The sequence below is a fragment of the Hemicordylus capensis genome, chromosome 2 (genome assembly GCF_027244095.1).
Source record: "Hemicordylus capensis ecotype Gifberg chromosome 2, rHemCap1.1.pri, whole genome shotgun sequence".
Lineage (NCBI taxonomy): Eukaryota > Metazoa > Chordata > Lepidosauria > Squamata > Cordylidae > Hemicordylus > Hemicordylus capensis.
Genome location: NC_069658.1, coordinates 172,671,211 through 172,695,990, shown reverse-complemented (window position 1 = coordinate 172,695,990; position 24,780 = coordinate 172,671,211). Strand labels below are relative to the sequence as shown.

At 45.5% G+C, this 24,780-nt stretch overlaps 1 protein-coding gene and 1 long non-coding RNA gene across 2 annotated transcripts in view; one reads left to right on the top strand and one right to left on the bottom strand.

The window, feature by feature from the left end:
* The window catches only part of AP1M2 (adaptor related protein complex 1 subunit mu 2), a 43,038-nt gene extending 36,358 nt beyond the window's left edge, over positions 1-6,680 (bottom strand). The window contains exon 1 of the mRNA XM_053303545.1: positions 6,654-6,680. Coding sequence (XP_053159520.1) covers positions 6,654-6,665 — 12 coding nt within the window. The 5' untranslated portion in view covers positions 6,666-6,680. The remainder of the gene's footprint in view (positions 1-6,653) is intronic.
* A 2,367-nt stretch (positions 6,681-9,047) lies between these two features.
* Positions 9,048-10,519, top strand: LOC128344230 (uncharacterized). Its single transcript, XR_008315735.1, has 2 exons — positions 9,048-9,254; positions 10,281-10,519. It is a non-coding gene; the product is annotated as an uncharacterized LOC128344230 (long non-coding RNA).
* Positions 10,520-24,780: the final 14,261 nt, after the last annotated feature.

The following is a 24,780-nucleotide window of genomic DNA, read 5'->3' as shown; positions in this document are numbered from 1 at the left end:
CAGCTTGAAGCAAAGAGGCTCTGACGACATCTACTGAAGTGTGGACGATGAAAGGCTGAGGGTGAGGAGAGGCACAGCCGTATATAGTGCCTGGGGGTGGCATTCTTGCCAAAAGCAGGAGACGAAGCTTGGAAGATTCCGACGTGGTCTCTGTACATACGCGAAGTCCAGAGGGGTAAAAGACAGATACCACATCAAAGAATACTATAAACCAGCCAGCCTGATGCTATCAGCAAGATCCTAGAACAGAATATTAAGCGGCTAGTCTGTGAGCACTTAGAAATGAATGTGGCAATTATTAGGAGGTAGGGATGTGCACGGAACCGGTTCAGAGGCCCTTTATGGGCCTCCAAACTGGTTTGAAGAACCAGAGGTTCTGCCAGTTCGAAGGCGGTGGGGGTCTCTCTTTAAGAGTGGGGGAGGGTGCACTTACCCCCCACCGCCACATCTCCCCCCCTTGCCGCCACATCTCCCCCCCCCCGCCACCACATCTCCCCCCCCCGCTGGCGTCCGTGTTTTGCAAAGCTGATGGGGGAGGCAAAATACCTCCATGCCACCTCGTTGCCCTCGTCTTCCAGATATGACCGGAAGTTGCCAACGTGACTCATATCCAGAAGACGAGGGCAACAGGGCTGCAGTGGGGTATGCTGCCCCCCCCAATCGGCTTTGCAAAACACGGATGCCAGCAGGGGGAAAGCAGTGGACTGGGTAAGTGCACCCTCTTCCACTCTTAAAGAGAGACCTCTGCTGCCTTCGAGCCTCCATGCTGCGGTTCCATGCACATCCCTATTAGGAAGAGCCAGCAAGGACAGGTAACATCCAATCGATCCTTTTTTAATGGAGTTACTAGCATGCAGTGGAATGCAATGGACACAAGCCCTCTTCAGATGTTTATTTAAAAGGGCAACAAATTTGTATACACCGTCTAAAGTGGGCCCAGAAGCTCTCCTCTGCTGCCACATGTCACTCCAGAAGGTTGCTAGCATTGCATCACCTCATTCCCCCTCACTCCCCCTCCCGCACTACTCACAGTTATGGCATTCATCTGTAGAGGCAAATGTCATAAGTGTGGTGGTTGGCACTTTTGTGCTCATCAGCCTGGTGTGACCTTGACAGGTCTGAACACTGGGCCCCAACCAGCAAGATGATATTCAAAAGAGATAAATGTAAAATCTTGCACTTAGGTACAAAAAGAAATATAGGATCAGGGAGACTTGGCTGGCAGCAGTATGTGTGAAAAGGCGGTAGGAGTCTCAGTGGACCACAAGTTGAACATGAGTCAGCAGTGTGATGCAGCTGCTAAAAAAAGCTAATGCAGTCTTGGACTCCATTAACACAGGCATCACTTCCAGATCATGAGAAGTCGTCATTCCACTCTATTTTGCTCTAGTTAGACATAACTTATAATACTGCGTCCTGTTCTGGGCACTGCATTTTAAGGACATTGATAGACTGTAACAGGTTTAGAGGAGGGCAATAAAGATGGTGAAGAGTCTAGAAACCAACTCCTGTGAGGAGCAACTGAAGGAGCTGAATGTGTTTTGCCTGGAGATGAGAAGACTAAGGGGAGATATGTTAATTGCCTTCAAAGGGCTGTCACGAGGAGGCGGAAGAGTGGACTTGTTCTCTGTTGCTCCTGAGGAAGTGACTAGAACCTAGGGATTGAAATTACAAGGAATTTCAATGGATTGAAATTATAAGCAATCAAATTTAGGCTGGACATTAGGAAAGGCCTGCTCAACTTTGGCCCTCTTGCAGATGTTGGCCTACAACTCCCATAATCCCTGGCTATTGGCTACTGTGTCTGGGGATTATGGGAGTTATAGACCAAAAACAGCTGGGGGGCCTAAACTGAGCAGGCCTGCATTAGGAGGATCTTCTGAACTATAAGAGCTCTTGAACAGGGATGTGCGAACAGGTTTGGCATCAAACGTGTTCCTCCCATGAGGTGAAAGATATGTGCATCTTCCAAGACTTCAATGGTTCCCCTACTCAGGATATTAAATAATGCCACATTCAGAAACATCAAGGTTGTTGTGAGGAGAAACTTAAGTATGAAGTACACTGCTCTGGGCTCCTTGGAGGAAGAGTGGGATATAAAATATAGATAGATAGACAGATAGATAGATAAAATAAAATTTATTAGCCAGTCATCTGCCTAAGAACAGAGCTGGACAGCTAGCATTAATAACCCTAATCTCCAGTTCACGACAATACTATATCAACTATTAAAAATTCTAAGTAAATGCTATAGGAACAACCACTAGTTAATGTTTATTATTGAGTATTGCTTTGGGTAGAAAAGAAACTGATATGTTACAAATGCAATCAATTTATCTGCATCCATTAGCTGCAAGATGGGTTCTGTGTACTGAACTGTCCAGAGGATGTGTTAGGAATAGGCTGGGTGAGCCACAGAGATCTGGCCTTTGTGGAGAAAGCATTGCTGCCAGGAATTCTACAGATGACTGTGCAGCACATACCAGACCGATGGCAGTGTGCATGGCGTGATATTTCTATGGATGCAGTTATGTCCTTCACACAATGCTGGCTTTATTGGGCCAGGAGTGGGGTGTGTGCGCACGCATGCGTGTATGTACTCACAGTGCTAATATCAGATGGAATGCGCAGAACTCCTCCACTCTAGGCAATGCCAGTTTTGCTGACTCTGAACCACAAAAGGCACTGTGAGATCTGACAAGCTGGACAGAGGACCTCCTAAAGCCTGCCTGGTGGGAGATGTGTGCAAGACAAACTCCTTGCTTGCCCACTTCAAGCTGTGAGTCAGTGAATGTATGCATGCACACCATAGCCAAAGCTTTGGCCATAGCCAAAGCTGCTGCCTTCCTCTCAGCTACTGGGCTCAGTTGAGCCTTCTGCCACCAAGAAGCAGGGCCAGCCCAAGGATTTCTGGCACCCCAGGCAAAGCCTGGCTTTGGCACCATCCGACTTTTTGCCTGTGTGGGCTGGTGCCTGTCTTCGTCTGAGCAGGTGGGCATTCTCCACTGCCTGCCCAGCCACCCACTTGCTCTTCTCACCGCTCTGCCTCCTCTCGCTGCTCCTGCCATTCCTGGGGCAGGCTGCCTGCCATGGTGCTTTATAATGATGTCACCATGTGATGCAACTACATCATTATAATGCACTGCAGCAACCCAGTTCCATGACAAGAGTGGCAGAGGCAGCCAGCAAGATGGGTGGGTAGGCAATGGGGATGGGGAGCACCCACTTGCTCACTTATCCACCTGCTCACTCACCCACTTACCCACTCACTTGGACAACAGGAGGTACCTACTCACGGGGACAGAGAAGTCTCTGCAGATTAAGGGGGCAGGTGGCAGTGCCCTACACCCCTGCTAAATGTTCCCCTTGTTGCATTTGTCAGCAATGAGGCAACAAGCAAGTGCCCACACCCCAATGGACTGTACTTTCGGCTCACAGCAGCACGTGACCTAGGCCGTGGCAGCTTGGCACTCTGTCTAATTCACCTAGCGGACAGGTCCGCTAGAGACCTGTCCGCTAGGTGAGACCTTAGAAGAAAAGCCCTGCTGGATCAGCAGACAGATCTTCAAGTCCAACATCCTGTTTCTATTTCAAGGCCTGCCAGAGACTGCTAAGAAATCCACAAGCAGAGCATGAAGGCAACAGCCCTTTCCCACTGTCTATACTACAGCTAGTGTTTGTTGAGGCATACTACTTCTGAACCTAGAGGTTTCATTGAGCTATCTTTATTTATGTTTTGTTTAACAATATGTGTAGGTCACCTTTCCAACATTCAAAGCAGTGTACAATATTTGAAACAAACACACACACACACACACACAGCCAGACAAGAAAAATAATAAAACAACCCCAAAATTGCAAAATCTGCCAAATCACTGCCAAACCCCCCCCCCCCCGCTTACAGCTCTGGTAGACAGTCAGAGATAGGCTGCTGCTGCCCTTGTGTCCTATGAATAGGTGACTTATTTATATTTATATACTGCCCTTCATCCTAAGGCCCCAGAGTGGTTAACACAATAAATTCAACAAAAACTGGACATATGTAACTAAAAATTTTAAAAGATCAAGGGACAGCTCATTGGCCAAAATACCTGAATAAAAAGGGCAGTCTTCACTTTCTTCCTAAGAGAGGGAGCAATGCAATCCTCAGCTGAGAGGGAGTTCCACAGCCTGGGGGCAATAACTGTGAAGGCCCTGTCCGGCATGCTCAACAGAAAGGTTCTACTGAAAGAGAGTGACTGGCCTAAAGTCACTCAGTAAGCTTTGCGGCCAAGAAAAAATAAAGCACTTGTGTATTTCTAGGTTTACAATCAAGAACCGGATCTTTCCATTCTGTCTTCAGGAAGAACTCTGTATATTCTGAAAGTTTGCATTTCCTAAATGAGTGAGCATCATTTGTTAAATGTGCACATGTTCCCATTTTGTATATCCAAGGATCAGCATGGCAACAGTTTGTGCCACCAAAAGCAACTAATTCCTTTTGTCTATTTGCAACTCTTTTCAACTGTTCTGATGACACACAGAGCTATGAAATGTAACCGATGCTACTGCTACCACAAGAGTGATCTAGGGGTGTGCACGGAACTGCCACACTGCGGTCCAGCACTGGGGTGGGGGGTAGCTTTAAGAGCGGCGAGAGGGTTTACTTACCCCTCCCGCCGCTTTCCCCGCTGTGTTGCCGTAATCTTCAGAGTAATTGGGGCGGCAGGATACCTCCCTGCCGCCCCTTCCCCGCTGCTGGTCTGCAAAAACTCCCAGTAATCCTTTGCACGTGCGCACGTCGTGCGCGCGCTTCACGTCACTGACATGCGCACGTGCAAAGGATTACTGGGAGTTTTTGCAGACCAGCAGCGGGGAAGGGGCGGCAGGGAGGTATCCTGCCGCCCCAATTACTCATTACATTACGGCGCCACAGCGGAAAGCGGCGGGAGGGGTAAGTAAACCCTCCCGCCGCTCTTAAAGCTACCCCCCACCCCCAATCTGAACCACCCAGGTCCGGACCGGTCCGGGCCCATCCCTAGAGTGATCCTAGAATTAGGGCTAAACAGAAATCTGTTTAGGATTGATTCGTATGGGCATTCTGGCATCCACTAAGGCCTGGCCTATCCATAGAGGAGCCATTTCAGAAGTTAAAGTGTGGGAAGGGGAGGCACAGTCCAGATTTGGCAAGATCCAAGGTCCCACGTTTTGATACACTCAAGGCTAAACATTGGGAGAGCAGAGCATTTGTTGTGATTATTTTCCATTTTTATATTTCATAATAATAGGAATTGTAATGTTGTTGGCAGTGGGAAATAGTCGAGATTTTCTTCCCCTTAAAAACAAGAAAGAAGAAAAGTGTGCCTTTGGAATGCATATATTGGTCCTATTTCCATAGGACCAATTCATTGTTTACAATAAAGTCTGCTTCTGTGATTGAATTCAGTGAAAGGCTGATTGTCCAAGCGCTTGTAAGAGGATAGGATTTCCGGACTGGCTTTTCATGTTCAGATAATGAAGGATTTATCACTGTACCCTTATTCTTCTCACCAAGAGTGGGCAACGGACAATAAGGCTGTTCATACAAGCAGCCAGTGGTGAATTGTGGGATTTCTGGCTGCATTTCCCCGGTCTCCAGAAGGCTGTATGGCTCATGGCAGTGCCAGCCATGTGGCTGCACAAACCACACAGCCTCAGGACAACACCGGATCATCTGGGGGAAGGTAGGTGGTATCTTGCCTCTCCACCCTCCTGCCCTCTGTGCCCCACATAAAGGTGGTGTGCTGTGCATGACCTCTTTGCCTACCAACCCCCCCTCCCCTTCTCCTGTGGTAATGCCAGCACAGCCAGCCATATGGTATTTAATGGGCTACAGGGGTCAGAAGCATCACCAGCATTCAATGTGAGACTAGTTGTTGGCTGGTCAATAATCTTCTCATACATTGCCTTGTTTTCAGCAGTGGTGTGTATGTATTTCATCATTGTCACTGTTACAATGTTTACAAAGAGAATTTACATGAATGTTGCTTATTCCTGGTGGCCCCTTTACACTGTGAGGTTTGTCCATCATATATTCCTCTCCAAGAATGCTCAAAATATATCAGATCATATAACATAGTCTGCTGTGCTTTAGAAGTAGCCATCAATGGGGTATACAGCAATGTCTGGCCTATTTCTGTTTATTTTAAAAATCTCTTCATAATGGAAGTGGGTACAGTTTGGAAGCTTCCTTGCCATATTTTAATTAGGACAATTGGATGAACAGAGATAAATTATTTTTCTCTGTGTTTCTTGTATACAGTGAGCTCATCAAATGGTGGGGCGGGGGGGGGCAAAGGAGGCATTGCCATTAATGTGCAGCAGATGCTTTTAGTCATATAGTATATGCATATACTTTACTCACCCACCCACTTGGGAAACATTTCTGCAGATGCTCATGGTTAACTATGGTTAGGCACATGATTAGATACAGATCTTTTAGCATTTCAGGGACATGTAATACAACACATTAACCAGCAGAGGGTTACAGAATGCTGTAACTATCTGTTCAGCTTACTGGGCATTTCCGCACATAACATGAACATAATTTTGTTATGCATTTTTGAATGCATCCTTACTGCATTCATGCTGACTATCGTGTCAATTCAGCTTTTAAATGAATCATTGGCACTTACCTGAAAGGTCATTTTCCTCAGTGGTCAGGAATGTATCAATAGGTCTGGTTGCTCCTCCTACCTGCTTTGCTTTTGACAGAGCCAATAACAAAGCAGCTCAGATAACCCGTGTAGGAGGGGCATACCCACTACCAATACAACCAAGGGAAGGGAGGACCCCCAAGGAATGAGTTATGACTAGTGCAATACCCCAAAGATATGGGCCCTCCCCAAGAAGGAATCTGCCTGGCAGCAGCAAGCAAAGATCCAGACAGACTTAACACTGAACTGAGTGGGCTGGATATACTCCTGGCCACTGAGGAGAATGCCAACAATCCATTCTCCCTTAGTGAATGAGTGTATCCATAGTTCGGGACATGCAAAAGCCCTCCCCAGTGAATGAGAGGGAGTTCAGGATCAGGCCCTCATTGAGGAACCACCTGCTGCAAGACCCTTCTCCCAAAGGAGGCATCAGGAAACTAAGTACTGCAGCTTAAAATGCCAAACAAAAGACGGCAAGGACATCCAAATGACTGCCCTGCAAATATTGCTAAGCAGGGCCTGGTAGAGAATGCTGCAGATGTGGCAGTTCACTCAACTGTATGAGCTGTGTTACTCCCAGGAGTCAAACCCCTGGAGGAATATGCCAGGCTTTTACACTGACAAATCCAATGGGCCAGTGTATGGTCCCGAAAGTAAACAAAGGAAGATTCAGAAATTCTGAAACTCTTAGAACACTTCAAATAATTTTTGACTGCCCTCCAAACATCTAGCTTATGCCACTCCCTTTCTTTGGTTTGGGGCAAAAATAAGATAATGTTAGCTTCTGAGACCTGTGAAACAAAGTGTTAATCCTTTGATTAAATGTGGGCTATGTCCTTAATAGAAGATAACCAGGGTAGATTAGACACTATTCCTTTTGCACAGAGCCCTCAACTCAGATACACGGTGGGCAGAAGTCATTGCTATTCAGAACAATACCTTGTATGTCAACAATTTTAAAGGGGCTGACCAGAACTGATGTGATTGCTGACTTTTAAGGTGTTGGGTCTTAATCCCACATCCAAAACCTTCTGTAGAATTTGCGCTAAGGAGGGGGAAAGAGGCTGAATGTTATTAGATCTGCACCATGCTGCAAAAACCTTCCATGTGGCCTGAAATATTCACTTTGTTGAAGGGCTTTGTGATCAGAGATGGGCTGTATCTAAAAGACATGTATTTTAAAATATGTATTTTCAATACTTTTCTATTTTGTATCTAAAATACTTTTCAGAACAGTATTTTGTAGCTAAAATACATTTGTTCAGGTATTTAGTATTTTTAAAATACATTGCTGGAACCAAAATATATCAGCCAATCATTGCTTTGAGGTTTGGTTTTTGTTTCAGGAGCTGCCTTTTTATTGCAAGCAAGCAGCCCATTAACAGCAGCAAGCTCGTATGCTCAAGTTCATCAATCAGTTGAACAACCCAGTCAGTCCTGTGCAGTGGCGGCCCGTGAACGCGCCTCCGGGGGGGGCAGCGGCGGGAGGCATCTTTAAGAGTAAATTAATTCGGTGTTCACCTCTGCCACCGTGGCACCTGAACGCTGTACGGAGCCGCAACATGCCACCCAGCAGCCCCTACAGCGGGGAAGTGCCTCCGCCACTCACCTGGCCGCTGGCGGGGGCTCGGCTCTGTGGAAGCCTGGTGAGTGGTAGAGGTGCTTCCCTGCCGTAGGGGCTGCTGGGCAGCATGTTGCGGCTCCGAACAGCGTTCAGGTGCCGCAGTGGCAGAGGTGAGCACCAAATTAATTTACTCTTAAAGGTGCCTCCCGCCACACCACCACCACCACCAGAGGCGCGTTCATGGGCTGCTACTGGTCCTGTGTTGCCTTTGTAGCAACTCAGCAAGCAAGTTCTTAGGAGGCCTGCCCTTTCACTCTAGGATTCACTGATTAGAAGTAGTATGACAAGGGGGGAAAGCAAGTGATAACTGGCTGGACCAGTTTGAAATGACCAGGCTAATGTCTTTCAGTCATCAGTGAACACCCATCTTGGGATGCAAATTCCACCCCGACCCCCTTGGAAGGTGGGAGGGTTTGCAGACATGTGGATTAATTGAGATTTGCCTACACATTGTGTTCTACAGTGCAGCAATCAGCAAAGTGAAGTTAGGAGGGCTCGAAGTAAACAGTTATTTTATCTTCTTAAAAACTCTTTGCAATCACTTTGGGCTCTGGGCTGGCTGGGAATCAAAGTCTGATTCCCAGCCAGCTGCTACCCTCTTTGTTAGGTATTTGGGGAATGGGGGGCTGTTCCATCCTGGGTCCTGTATTCTTTTGTAGGGTTGTGATGGGGGAGAGAGTGGGAGATTTTCATTTGCTTCCTAATTGCAAAAAGGTGAGAGAAACTGAGAACCTTTATGTGGTTGGGAAAAGGTCCTATGTTTCCTATGTGAAGGGTCCAGTGCCCATCCAGTCCAGCATCCTGTTTCACACAGTGGCCCACCAGATGCCTCTGAGAAGCCTACAGTCAAGAACTGAGCGCATGCCCTCTCTCCTGCTGTTGCTCCCCTGCAACTGGTATTTGGAGGTATTTTGCGGTGCCTGGAGCTGGCTACACACAGCTTTGTAGGAATACCGGTAAGAGAAATGCTTATCTCTATCATGATAGATTGCTGAAAATACTTTGCTATGCTTTTTGCATGTTCATTTTATGGGACGTGTTTGGGGATCTGATCCTGTGTATGTTTCGTACTTTGTTGTGCTATTCCTAGTATGCACCATAAGCTTGGCTATGTAGGCTACACAGGAGTGGAACCAGGCTGGCTGCAGCCTGTCAGATGCGGGGGTGTGGTCTCCCTTCCAAACGGGGCCACGTGGCCCCATTTGGAAAGGAGATTGGTCCGCGCTGCTTTCGTGGGCCAATCTCTCTCTTAAATGAGGCCGCGCGGATTGATTGGCCCTGCTGTGTTGGCAGTGGGACCAGGAGCAGCTCTCCCACCCTTTAAGGCAGGGAGAGTTGCTCTGTGCCAATGCAGCACAGGCCGATTTTGGCTCCAAACGGGGTTGTGCGGCCCCGTTTGGGACTGAAATAATGCCCCCACATCTGACGTCAGATGTGGGGGGGCGTGTCAGGGTCCGCACCCTTGTCCCCTGATTGGGCGCAGCCAGGGTTCTTTGAACCTGTTCGCCCAATAGTGACTCCACCCCTGAGGCTACATGATGAGTTAAGAGTCTAGTATTCCCCAAAACTCACTGGTGATATTTAAGCCACCCTGACCTTTTAGATATTGCATGTTGTCCCATTTTCAGCAGTGTCCAGCAGCAGAACACTTTCCCCACTGGAACAGTGTGTGTGGTGGGGGATGGGACAGAATGGGCCTTTGTTTGGCTTAAAAACACATTCCAGTTTCATATCAGAACTTCCCTCAATTCCAAAAGCCAATTTTGGACTGGGCCTACGCCCACCACTTTTGTGGATTTATTGTCTCACATGTTTGTCAGGAATCTTATTCCTATTGTTTGGAAAACTCTACCTTGAGGGAAAAACATTAAGCTTTTGATTGTTTTGCCTGTCTCCAAGAGGGGATAGTTAACCTCAAGTTAGGTGAGGGGAGGGACTCCTGATGTTGCTGTTTCCAACATGCTACTTTGGTATTTGTTTAGCTTTGTTAGCTGAGACCAGGCTGCATGGCTCCTGGGAATGTGCAGACTTCACCATGATGCAAGCTTTTGTACTTTGAACTGCAATTTGGGACCTAAGAGCTACCAAGCCTCCTGTCTAACATCAGATAAGAAGAAAGACATCTCCTGCATTTTTACCATTTTGCTTTGGTTGCCTCTGTGATCTGTCCTACTTTTTATATCTACTTAAATAAACTAGATTTTGATTGTTTTAAACTTGATGTGGCTAGAAGTGTTCTCCATTCTGTGTCTCTATGTGCCTGCTCTGACTACATGCTCCAAAGAGGTTTTAAGGCATTTGGGCTATATTTTGAGTTCACCCTGGTTCTAGATAGAACAGGGAAGGTTCTGGTGTTAGTTTTTTCTTATAGGACCCTGGTGGAAGCTCTACTGAAGGATTCATTTAATTCACGTAAAAAGTTACTTGATTTTTATTTTAGATTATGAGCTTCAATTTACAGAGTGAAAAGTATATTCCATTTTTAAAGCTATGTAATCAATTGTTGATTGATTACATAGCGACCACTATCTATGTGGTCGCTAAGAGTCAACACCGACTTGATGGCACTTAATTAATCAATCAATCAATCAATTGTTGATGAAGAGTGATTTCTAGAAATATAAATAATGAACATATATAGATGAATACCTCTGTGCCTGTCCTGGGGACTGGGTTTAGCCATAGGAAGGAACACAGGAAGCTACCTTATACTGAGTCAAACCCTTGGTCCATCTAGCTCAGTATTTTTTACACAGACTGGTGGCAGCTTCTCCAAAATAGCAGACAGGAGATTATCTCAGCCCTGTTGCTGCCAGGGAGTGGGGGCACGTGGAACCTTCTGCATGCAAGTATGCAGGTGCTCTTCCCAGAGCAGTCCCATCCCCTAAGGCAGGCCTGCTCAACTTCGGCCCTCTTGAAGATTTTGGCCTACAACTCCAATAATCCCTGGCTATTGGCTACTGTGGCTTGGAATTATGGGAGTTGTAGTCCAAAAACAGCTGGGTGCCTGTTGAGTAGGCCTAGCCTATGGGGAATATTACTGTGCTCACACATGCAGTCTCCCATTTAAATGGAAACCAGGGTGGACCGTGCTTAGAAAAAGGGAGAATTCATGCTTGCTATTACAAGACCTTTCCTCCCACATGCCTCTCCTCTGGATATTGAGAAGTCTCCTGCCCCTGGTTTTTGAATTATTGATCTGATTGAGTGTTAGAAATTTGTTGAGAGCAATAACAAAATATGATTATTCACATTAATGGATGGGTATCCCATTGTCCAACAGCTATTTTTTAGATATAATACTAGTCTAACATCAAGTGGTCCCGTAGAACGGTTGTTTTCCTTTGCTGGGATGATTCACAGCCCCAGGAGGCACAACTTGAGTAATTTAATCTTTGAAAAACCTGAATTGCTTCAAGGAAATGGAAACAAATTTGATAAGTAACGAACATCTCAAAATTGTTTCCTTTTTTCAGGCATTGTATTTTGTATTTTAAGATGTATTTTAAAATACTATTTTGTATTTTTATTGGTTTATTTACCAAGTATTTTGTATCTAAAATACATTTTCTCTGTATTTTGTATCTAAAATATTATCTGAGCATTTTGCCCATCTCCGTTTGTGATGCCAAAATGGTGTATAAGATCTGTGGAATGTATCTACTGACCCTCAAGCTTCCAGTCACACAGTTTTATCCAGTCCAGATCCAGATGACCCACTGAGCTCCGGAATAGGAGACAAGAATTGTAGCCTAGAAGCCATCAAGATTCTGCTTATTGTTTGGGGCAATATAGCTGTTGGAGGGAATGCATAAAGTCTAGCCTAGGGCCAGCTGCTTATCAAGGACCCTAATGCATATGCCTAGACAGGAAGTGGGACAAATTGGCATTTTCCAAGTCCCATCAGCTTATGGCTGATGGGAATCAATGAAACATATATATCAAGGGGTATTAAAAATTCAGCTATATCCATCTATCTACCTACCTACCTAACTACCTACCTATTTATTCAATTTCTATACCACCCTTCCAAAAATGGCTCAGGGAGGTTTACACAGAGAAATAATATATAAATAAGATGGCTCCCTGTCCCCAAAGGGCTCATAATCTAAAAAGAAACACGATAGACACCAGCAACAGTCACTGGAGGTACTGTACTGGGGGTGGATAGGGCCAGTTACTCTCCCCCTGCTAAATAAAGAGAATCACCACATTAAAAGGTGCCTCTGCCAAGTTAACAAGCGCAATATATAATTATACTATATTATGCAAGGATCACAAGTGATTCTCATTGTGAATAATAATGTGACATCAAATATGATACATAAGAGGCACATGGGATTATATTATTATTACATTATCTTCACCCACCATGGACCATTAGTGGTCCACAGGCTGGGGATCCTTGATTTAGACAATAAAAGATTAAACATTTAAAATACACCTGAGCAAGTGGACAGTTGTCTATACAAGAAAATATTGAAATGTAAATTTTACATGCACTCGCCATCAATCAGGCGCGGCTCCAGTTTCCTGGGAACCCTTGGTCAAAGCCTTGCAGGGAGAACCATGGTCCCCTCCCCACCACTCCCTCTGCATGCCCCTCTCCCTTGACAAATGGGGGTAGTGAGATGTGAGGCAGCAACATCTGCTCTTTCTTCTCCTCTCTCTCAGGATAGGAGATGCAAGTGGAGAGGCCATGTTCTGCATTGTTGCATGGAACTGGGAGGAGATCCCTTTGTGGAGGGGAAGAAGGAACATTTAAATTTGTGGATAGGGAGGGCAGTGGGTGGAGGAAAGCAGTGGCACCATGAGAGACCAGCCATGAGGCAGGGGCTCCATGAGAACATCATTCCAGCTGCTGCCCACTGTGAATCGAACAGTTGGTCAGAGGCAAGGAGAGGGCATCTACTCCAGGAACACATCACACTCCAGCTAGCTTAGCAGTGAGGAGTATGCCCACCATAAGTTTCCCCCTCCCTGTCAACCTGGCATCTTCTCCTTGTACTAGCACAAATTAATTGACCTCCATATGATTTGCACCATCCCTGGTGCCTTCCATGGAAATTTGAATTTTTTAAAGGGGGCCTCAGCCCCTGATTTCACTGGATCTCAGCAAGCCATCTGCCCAAACATCCCAGCTTTGTCCCTTCCCAGTCACATGTCGCACCCATCACCTACATCTGTCTCCCCAAGTGGGAATTTAAAAGCCGCATTCCACACCACAGGCCCCACAGGCAGTAGAGTTGGCCACTGTTGCATGGCTGACCAGGCCCTCTGCCAGCATCTCTCAGTGGAGGGTGGGGCTGCTGGGCATGGCATGCTATGCTGCAGCTTGAAGGGGTGGGAGTGTGGGTGGTGAGATGGGTGTAAGTGGGCGTTGCAGATGAGTGTGATGTGGTGTGCTGCAAGACAGATTGCAGCTGAATGTTTTCAGGCTTGGGAACCATAGAGAGCAGGTGGGATGCTAAAGTGACCATATGTGGTGTCTGCTTTAGATGCAGGTGTCAATGGCAGACATGCAGGTGAGGGTGTGCTGTGTGCACAGGAAAGGTAAGAGGCATGGGTTCATGCGATCAGCAGACCTTGATTTGGAGCATCCTGAGTTCCACCACCCTACTTCTGATCCTAGGTGACCAATGCTGGTTTTTGCCCTGGGATGGAACTGTTATTCCTGGAGCAACAAAAGTTCACATGATTATGCCAATATGGGTAACCAGCATTCAACCATGATTCCTGCAATCATGTGAACCCGTTCAGTGTGAATAAACCACTTTTGTGGACTGTGAGGGCTGGCAGGTTTTACTAAATATTTTTGGCAACCTTAACTTCAAAGGGAACTGTAGAAAATACTTTCATATGCAGAAGCTTAAAATCTCAGAACTTTCCAGAGATTTTATCTCTTTGTTTTCATATTCTCACTTCTACCAAATATTAAGCTCAGCATTAAGTAATAGAACATTGTCCGATCCAGAATCCAAGAAGGAAGGAAGGAAGGAAGGAGGTAGTCTTCTTGATAAATAAGAACATGTTTTAATGTCTGATAGGTATTTTGAACCATGTGGTCACAGAACATATTTGCCAAGTAGTATTTCAGTATATTCTGTGAGAGGCAGAAACTCACACACCACAATAGTGTCCACACCCATTTAAATTTGTAGTAAGCAAAGAACAAGGAAGGAAGATGGCGTGTTGCCAGCTTCTAAGAGTCATTCCTGCATCTAGAGGAGGAAATTACAGGCTGATTTTCTGTTGTGTTGGTGTTGTGGTTGTGCATTCTTGTAGTAACAGCTTTGGATTGCAGGACAAACATCTAAGAGGAGATTAAAATATACTTCTCAGTGTGCATGTATGTTGACTGCTTTTTTGGTAGTGAAAATGTTTGAAAAACTGACTATATATATATATTTAAAGCCTCTGATTCACTAAGTGTTCAGATTGCTGTCTCAAGATAAGTCCCATTGGATGGAATGACCCTGGCTACTGAAGTCAACAAGAACTGTAGGAGGGGTCCAGGGAACCATATACTGCATTAGGATACCAGGAAGAGGCAGTATATTTGTTCAGTCTTCAAACAACTACACTGACTGCCAGGACTCTCACCTTAGGACTCATGTCTCTCTACATGAGCCCCAAGAAAGTTGCAGTTATTGGGGCAAGTGGCAGTGCAAATATCCAGCAGTTGTGAGGAGCAAGCTATCATTTCCTGCTCTTGCCCTGAGGCCCTGGAAATCCACATTAGGCACAGAACTGCTTCTGACTAATTTATTCTCAGGAAGGATGTAAAATGTTTTCATTTGGAGAGCATTTGAGCATTGAGATTATCTGGACCCATTTAAAACTGGCTTTTAAATTGCAATGGTTCTGCTCCTATCTTTCTGCCAGATTCCAGACAGTGTTGCTTGGAGACTGTTGTTCCTCTAAATGGGATTTTATTTTATTTTATTTTATTTTATTTTATTTATTACATTTATATACTGCCCCATCCACATGGCTCTGGATGGTGCACAGCAGCAAAAATAAAATCCACAAATCAGTCTTTTAAAAATAATCATTACAAAACAATGTTAAAATGGTTTAAAACCGTTAACAATAAAAATATTTAAAGCAGTTTAAAAACCCTGGAAGCCAAAAACCCTGGAAGCCAAAAAGCCAAAAAGATAGGTTTTAAGGGCTCTCCTGAAGGCCAACAATGAACTCAAGCTACGGATTTCTGCCGGGAGTGCATTCCACAGCCCAGGAGCAGCTACAGAGAAGGCCTGCCTCTGAGTCGCACATATGGTGGGGATCATGCAGAAGAAGGCACTTTCTAAGGTAACCTGGACTTAAGCCATTTAGGGCTTTAAAAAGTAATAACCAGCACTTAGTACTTTGCCCAGAAACATATTGGCAGCCCGTGCAACTGTTTTAAAACAGGCATAATATGGTCTCTTTGGGTTACCCCAGAGACCAATCTGGCTGCCGCATTTTGAACTAACTGAAGTTTCTAGACTATATACAAAGGCAGCCCCACATAGAGCGCATTGCAATAGTCAAGCCTGGAGGTTACCAGCTAATGCACCACTGTTTTGAGGTCATCCTCCTCAAGGAATAGACTCAGCTGTTGAATCAGTTGAAGCTGGTAGAAAGCACTCCTGGCCATAGCTCCACCTGATATACCAGGGTCAGGCCTGGGTCCAAGAGTACTCCCAAGCTGCATACTTGTTCCTTCTGGGGGAGTTTAACCCTGGCTTTAATCCTAAAGCACAGGAAGACCCAACTCATCCCTCAAATTCTGAACCCCTACAATGAGCACTTCCATCTTGCTTGGATTCAGCTTAAAACTGTTATCCCTTATCCAGCCCATTACTGCCTGTAGGCAGGCATTTAGGCAATGAATGCCATTTCCTAATGATGAAGGTGTCAAGGAGAAATAGATTTGGGTGTCATTAGCATACTGATAACACCCTGCACCAAATCTCCTGCTGACCTCTCCCAGCACTTTCATGTAGGTATTAAAAAGCATTAGTGACAGAATGGAGCCCCGAGTTACTCCATATAACAGCTCCTGTTTTGAGGAGCAACTGTCACCAAGTTCCACCATCTGGAATCTACCTGAAAGATAAAGCAGTGCCCCCTATCCCCAGCTCCTGCAGGCAATCCAGAAGGATACCATGGTCCGTGGTATCGAACGCCACCAAGTGCTCCAAAAGAACCAGCAGTCACACTCCTTCTGTCAATTCCCCGATAAAGGTCATCCATCAGGCTGACTAAGGCTGTCTCAACCACAAAGCCAGCTCTAAAACCAGTTTGAAATGGGTCTAGATAATCAGTTTCCTCCAAAACCACCTGGAGCTGGTCAGCCACCACTCTCTCAGTCACCTTGCCCAACCATAGGAGATCCAGGGAAGGCGTCTTAAGAAGCGGTCTAACTATTGCCTGCTTCAAACAAGAAGGCACCCTACTCTCCCTCAGTGAAGCATTTATGATATCAACTAGGCCACCTCCAACAATCTCCCTGCTAGATAGAAGCAGCCAAATTGGGCAAGAATCCAGAGAACAAGTAGAAAGCCTCACTGCCCCAAGCAACTTGTCCACATCCTCAGGAATCACAGATTGAAACTGATCCTGTCTAATATAGCAAGAGGGATTGCTGACACCCTCTTCATAGACTTTGCAGAAATAGTGGAGTCTGTCGGCCCAAATACAGGGAATTTTATCTGAAAAAAACCCATTAAAAGCATCACAGCAGAGCAAGGTTTCTAGGGACTGATTTAAAACAGAAGGAGCAGAAATTAAACTCCACACAACCCAGAATAGCTTTGCTGAACACAAAACTGCATTTTGTATGGAGTCCCTTAGGGCTCCATTTTGTCTCTGATGCTTTTTAACATCTGCATCAAACTGCTGGGGGAGACCATCAGGGGATTTGGCAGAAGGCTGATGACACCCATATCCACTGACAACCTTCTCAGGAAACGGCATAACTTCCATAAATGCCTGCCTACAGGCAGTAATGGGCTGGATGAGGGATAATACATTGAAGCTGAATCCAAACAAAATTGAGGTGCTTATTGCCAGCGGTCAGAATTCAGGTCATGTGATAGAATCCAAACAAAATTGAGGTACTTATTGCAAGGGGTCATAATTCAGATCATGTGATAGGTCTTCCTGTCCTGGATGGGGTTACACCCCACCCACCCAAAAAGACTGAGTTGGCAGTTTGAAAGTATTCCTGGATCCAGACCTCTCTCTCTGGTTCCCCAGATTGAAGCAATAGCCAGGAACGCTTTCTATCAGCTTTGGCTGATATACCAGCTGCTGCATTTCTGGAAGAGGATGGCTTCAAAACAGTAGTGCATGTGCTGGTAACCTCTAGGCTTGACTGTTGCAATGCACTCTATTGCAATAGGCTTGTTTATTGCAATATCCAATGCAATGCATAGGGCTGCCTCTGTTGGACATGTCAGTTAAAACAAAAAGTGACAGTTAGCTTGATCTCAGGAACAACTCACAGAGACTATATTACTCTGGTATTGAAAATATTACATTGGCTGCCAATAAGTTTCCTGGTGAAATACAAAGTGCTGGTAAAGTTATTTTAAAGTTCTAAATGTTCTAATTCTTGTTAATTTTGATTGGTGTTTTAAACTTTTATTCACTGTCTAATCCAGAGCTGCACAACTTTGGATCTCCAGCTGTTTTTGGACTATAGTTCCCATAATCCTCAGACACGGTGGCCAATAGTCAGGTATGATGGGATCTATAGCCCAACATCTGCAGGAGGACCAAAGTTGTGCAGTTCTGGTTCAGAGCAGAAGTGCACCTAGGTAATTTTAGAGCCTGGGTGTGGAGGCCCTTGACTTCGGCCCCGAAGTCCAGGGGTAAAAGCACCTCAGGTCTAGAGACTGATTGTTTGAGGCCATATACAAATGTAGTAATAATAAATACATTTGCTGGCTGTTATTCTGCATTCAGATTTTAGTTATTGTCTTGAATGATATTTGTGGTAACTGGGCTTTTATTGTGTTAATGTTTTGCGGTAAGCTGATGAAAGACACCATTAAAAGGTTTCCGTCTATTTATTTATTTATTTATTCGTTCATTCGATTTATATAACGCCTTTCCAAAAATGGCTCAGGGTGGTTTACATCAAAATAAAATAATTAAAATTAATTAACAACTAAAATCAAAACTATAAAAACAACATAAAACCAATTAACAGTTAAAACATTTAAACAGTTAAAAACCCTGGAGAATCAGGCCAAACATTTACAACAGTTTGTAAATTTATATTCCTTTCTATTAGGAAGAGAAAGGATATAAAACGTTTACTATTTTATCAAGTCTGGCAAGTAATACTGAAGACTACAAAGTTAGGCACAACACTAATCTAATCTGCAGCCCCCCAAATGCCTAGTTCTTCTAATCAGATGGGGTGGGGCTCATCACCACCAAATGATTATTCTATAATAGCTATGGACTTTTCCCAGACTGGGGCGGAATTATTCAGGCCACTAGTTGGGTGCAGTCCAACAGGGAAGGTTTCTCTGGGGAAAGGTAGGACTGTTAGACATAGATCTTTCAAACAGGGGTGCCTTCTGGAAGGACCAGCATGGAGTCCCTCTCAGAGAGCAGAGCCGTTTCTCCCAGTATGTTGTAAAGCTACCCTCCCTCTCTCTGCTTCCTCCTCAGTTTCTCCCCTTGGTTGGGGACATGTCCTCAGTCTGTCCTAGCCCAGTGTTGACACACTTCCCCTACATTCATGTCTCTGTAATCTTCAAGTATGGCTGATTGTGTTGCAAAGATAGCAGTTAGCGGAGCCTCACATTTTAAAATGATTATGAATATTATAATAATGTCTGCATGCCCTACTACTAGAGCTGCAGTTAGGCCAGCCATTTTATCTAGTGATTCAGAAGAGGGACCAAATGAACGACCACTCAAGACTACTGGACTAAACAGGCAATGACATCAGTTGAGGGGAGCTCCCAGCCAGGCTTGTTGGAGGGCTGGTTCTTTCAGATCCAAGGAAATGGTTTTGATTTTGAAAAGGTTACTGCCTTTGAAGTGGGGGCGGGTGTTCTTTGTGGGGAAAGCATGCAGGTAGCCAGGAGCAAGTGCTGCTTGACATTACCAAAATGATGTCTTTGTTGTTTGGGTTGTTTTCCAAAAACAGGTGGCCAGATTTGGCTTTAAAAAAGCCAAATTCTGGCTTACGGCCCATTTGACTCATGAGTATACCCCTTAGGTTCTGGCAACATTATGTAATCTAGAATTTACATCATCATATAGTGATAATTTCTAAAAGGGTGTTTCTAGGCCCCAATTTTGCCAGGAAGTAGAGAACGTTCTTCATGTGCCCTCTTGTGTGGAAATAATTCCAGTGTTTTCCCCAGGAATTAAAATTAGGATTCACTTTCTTAGAGGGGTTAAACCAAGGGTAAGATGGGCTGAATGTGATCATAGAATACATGAAACATATTTCATGACCATATATCTTAAGTGTAATATATAATGTAATATTTTTACATAAAATTACTTACTGTTGAGTACCCTCAACTCCAAGTGATGAAAAGTCCAGGGACTGTGTTAACAGATTTAGTTTCCTTTGGATGCTCAACTTCAGCCCTCCTGCAGCTGTTGGCCTATAATTCCCATAATCTCTGGGTATTGGCCACTGTGGCTGGAGATTATGGGAGTTGTAGTACAAAAACAGCTGGGAGCTGTAAATTGAGCAGGCCTGGAGTAGAGAAAGCACTGGAGTTCTGCAGTATTTTTGTTATTTTTGAAAGGTTTATATCTGTGCTACAGACTCCCCTCAAATCTGACAGATTACAGCACAGAGCACAATTGAAGACATATGCTCTGGCAATACATGCGGCAAAGAAGCGATTCTTTGGTATGCATATTGCATCCGCAGTTTTGCAGCCAGTGGAATTGTCAAGAGTGGTGAGGGAACTTATACAGATCCCTTCCGCTCCAGCTTTGGAACCATCAGTTAGTCGTTGTGAAGCTTCTAATGATTTTTTGTGTGAACAAAATCTCTTGTATTCGAGCCAACCTGGATTCCATTGGTGCTGCAGAGTCTTTAGCGGGCGTATCCAGTCACTCATCTTATGTGGTTATATTGGATCCGTTTCCGTTTGTGACTCCTGAGGACATGAAGAAGCTGCTTGGAATTGTGCGTCCTACCATCTGTTCTCTTGACCCTTGTCTGACATGGCTTATATTGCCAATCAGGGAGCTTATTGGAGAGGGCCTGGTTGAGATCAGAAATGCTTCTCTGAGGGAAGGTAGGATGTCTTCTTGTTTCAAGGAGGCAATTATTGCCTCTTGCTCTTTTAAAGAAGCCTACACTGGTTCCCTCAGAGTTAGGCAATTATAGGCCTGTCTCCATTCTCCCATGGTTGGCCAGGAGGGTGGTGGCCTCTCAACTGCAGGATATCTTGGATGAAACAGATTACCTAGACCCATTTCAAACTGGCTTTCAGGCAGGTTATAGGGTGGAGACTGCTTTGGTCGGTCTGATGGGTGATCTCCAAAGGGGAATTGACAGAGGGAGTGTGACTGTGTTGGTCCCTTTGGATCTCTCAGGGGCTTTCGATACCATCAATATGGTATCCTTCTGGACTGCCTGTGGGGACTGAGTGTAGGGGGCACTGCTTTGTAGTGGTTCCACTCCTAGCTCTCTGGCAGATTTCAGAAGATGTTACTTGGAGACTGCTGTTCTATGAAGTAAGAGTTTTTGTATGGTGTTCATCAGGGCTCCATTCTGTCTCCAATGCTTTTTAACATCTACATGAAACCGCTGGGAGAGATCATCAGGGGATTTGGTGCAGGGTGTTATCAGTAAGCTGATGACACCCAAATCTACTTCTCCATGTCAGCTTCATCAGACAATGGCATAACTTCCCTAAATGCCTGCCTTGAGGCAGTAATGAGCCTCATCATTACTGAATGAGGAATAACAAACTGAGACTGAATCCAAACAAGATGGAAGTGCTCACTGCAGGGAGCCGCAGTTCGGGAAATGGGACAGATCTGCCTGTTCTGGATGAAGTTACACTCCCTCAGTAGGAACAGGTTCGCAGTTTGGGAGTTCTTCTGGACCCAACCCTCTCTCTGATACCTCAGGCAGAGGCAGTGGCCAGGAGTGCTTTCTATCAGCTTTGGCTGGTTTGCCAACTGTGCTATTTCCTGGAAGTGCCTGATCTTAAGACAGTGGTGCTGTTGTGGATTTATCCAGCCTTTGTCTCAGGCAAGCCCACATGAGGGGGAAGAGAAATGCTGAATCATCCCCTCCATGCTTTACAAACAAAGGCTTCTCCCCCAAAACTTTCCTGGATTCCTGGTAGATAATACGTTGCCACCACAACCGATTATCAACAGAGTTTATCCCCCTTCCCCCACTGGCTTGGGTGAATTTCCAGGGAAATGCTCCTTCTCATACTATTGGAAAAGTACAAAAGCCTTCCACGTGCAAGCTTATATGTGGTGAGAACACTGGTAGGTTGCTGAATGATCTGAGATGTGTTGCACCAGAGAAAACCCCTCTCCACCTCACCCCACCCATTTCCTGAGTTAAAAATCCACTCCAAGAGGCTGGTTAAAACTGCAAATAACAAAAAGAAAAATAAATTTTATTCAAAATACTACAGACAGCTTTGGTGTGAGTCTCTCACAGCTTTTAGTTGCAGGTAAAAGAAATACTCAGTAGTTGCAAGAATACTTCAAAAAGCACCCCAGATGATATTTGGGGCAGCACACTTTAAAAATCGTGGTTACCCAGTTGCAGAGAGCTGGGATGTAGGAAACACAAAATTACCTTTAAACGCTTATAGAGTCTTTTACAGCACCCTAGCTGGATGGGGGCAGGCTAGCGTTTTCTAAGCTTAGTTGCATTACAGATAGACAATCCTAGAACATTATCAGGGATATGCAAAACAGCCGAAAGAAATATATGTTTCTGATGCAAAATCTGACTAATGAACTGTTCCCTAGCCTGAATCCTCTTTCCCTTGAAAACTTACGCATCACCTGATGAGAATCAAGCTTCCTGCAATCCTGTCTCTCAAGGATCTACAGTTGTTTCTGCAGCCAAACTCCATGGCCACATGTCCTGTTGCAACCTCAGCCTAGCTTCAAATGCAGAACCCAACTTTGGTCCTCCTGCAGATGCTGGCCTACAACTCCCATCATCCCTGACTATTGGCCACTGTAGCTGGGGATGCTGGGAGTTGTAGTCTAAAAAAAGCTGGCGTACCAAAGTTGAGCAGCCCTGATTAAGTCGAGTGGCTACAGAGGCGTATCTAGTGAAAATAGCGCCTAGGGCAAGCACTTAAATTGCGCCCTTGTCCAAACAGGAATGATGGGACTTGTAGTCAACAATATCTGGAAATCCCTGTTAAAAGGAACACTGTACCATCTAGGCATGGTTGTTGATCAAAACCTGAAAACATGAGCCATCTCTGTAAAAGACTTAGAACAACAGTCAGGAGTTATGTGAGGATTCCAAGTGTCATTTTTTCTGTCTCATATCATGCTTTTTAAAAAACATGACTTAGTCCTAGACTAGAGGATCACCTGCCCAAATAGCCACTAGCAAAATAGGGGAAGAAGAAGGTGGTGTGTGTGTGTGTGTGTGTCTATAAACCAGTGAATGATTCCTGCCAGCCTTTGTCTTATGATGACTGTTGGCTCATGATGGGGTATATGTGCATTCACCACACTAGTGCTTACTTTGACACCAGGAGGGAGGAGGATACATTAGTTTGCCACACTAGATAGAGGAATTTTCAACAGGAGCAGACAGCCAAGTTCTGCCAGGGCCAAAACAAGCCCCTGCCCGACTAAGAAATCATTGTAATTTGCCCCTTCCCATCACAAGCAGTCTGCTGTTCTTTTATTATTGATTCTAAATCTCAGATATCCCAGTCATGGATGGAAAATTCAAGGTCAGTTTACAAGAGACACAAAAAGGAATTCACAGTCTGCCTTGCAAAAGCTGTGTTGGATGGTCTGGGCAGAGAGTCTGCTGCAGAGAACTCTTCCATCCTGCCTCCTTCCTGGCTTGCGGGGGAATGCCAAGTTCAGGCTTCAGGGAGGCCTACAGGGAGGCCTCTCTGGAAGCCCCGCCCAGTCCCACCTGCCAATCAGCTGAGAGGCGGGGAGAGAAGAAGAGCTCTTTGCAGTTTGCAGGCCGCTAGGCCAGAGCCAGAGGGCAAGGCAAGCAGGATGGCAAGTGGCTGAGGGGCCCTGGGGCCGGGCCGGTGGGCAATGGGGTGGGGGTGGCAGGAACTGGTGTGGTGCCCCCTCCTCAGTGGCGCCTAGGGCACGTGCCCTGCCTGCCCTCCCAAGTTGTGTTGTTCTAGGTGCAAACACTCAGCCCAATGTATCCCATGAAGAAGGCATCTTCTGTTGATTCTAATGATTCTTCTCAGTGCATGCACAATGAGCCTCAAGAGCAAACATATTCTTGTCCTTACAACTGACCATCTTTAAGGGCTGTTAGAGATGGTCAAGGACAGGCAATCGACCACTGAGTTGTGTAGCTAATGCAGTGGTCCCTGCATTGCTGTCTTATTTCATTGTCATATCAAATCTAACATCTGCAGTGACAGGTGCTCTCTTTCAGGCTTTCCTTCTTCTCTCTTCTCCGGCAGAAAAACAGCCTGGAGGCTAAAGGTCTAATCTCATTGCTGATCCTGCATTTGGGAGGAGGCCTGCTTTGTAGGGGGCCTCTTCATTCTCTTTCCCTGAAGTATCAGCAGGGACGGATTGCCCTGGGTGGAGGTCTGATACAGAGCTCTCATGATATAAAGGTGGTCTCCTAGGGTTCTTCTGCCAGAGTAGAAGCAAGGCTGGAAGGTCCTGGGAGGTGGCCTGATATGGAGGCTGCCTTTTTTGGTTCTTTCCTGTCATGCTGTACAGAGAGCCACCCCCCACGGCTTTTCTTCCTGCAAAGGAAATGGAGGTGCCACCTCCTAGCTGTTCCCCCAGGGCCAAATCAGTCACTCAGTTTGACTCCGCCTGGATCTAAGCCTCCAGCTGCTGCTTTGGCTCTTGGTGGAAAATAAGAGGGCTGGAGAATAACATTTGGCCTCGAACTTGGGCCTTCCAGCTGTTGTTTGATTACAGCTCCCATAGTCCCCAGTAGTCGCAGTAGCCAATAGTCAGGGTTGATGGGAACTGTAGCCAAACAGCAGCTGGAGGGCTGGAGTTGTGCAGCCCTGCCCTAAATCAAGCTTCCTCTTCCGCATCACCATTCCATCCTCTTCCACACGGGGCAGATCCCTCTTCAGGGCCAAAATCCAGCCTCCTAGCCATACATGTTGGGGCAGACAAGCTCTGTATGAGCCTCCTGGCAAGGAACTGTCTATCTTGAGCTACATCTTGAACCTCTCAAACATCTCTTGGCCCTGAGTGGACTGGCCAAGAGAGTCTTTGCTGTAGCTGAGTTTGAACCAAAGACCTTTTTACCCAACTCTACCCAAAGAATAT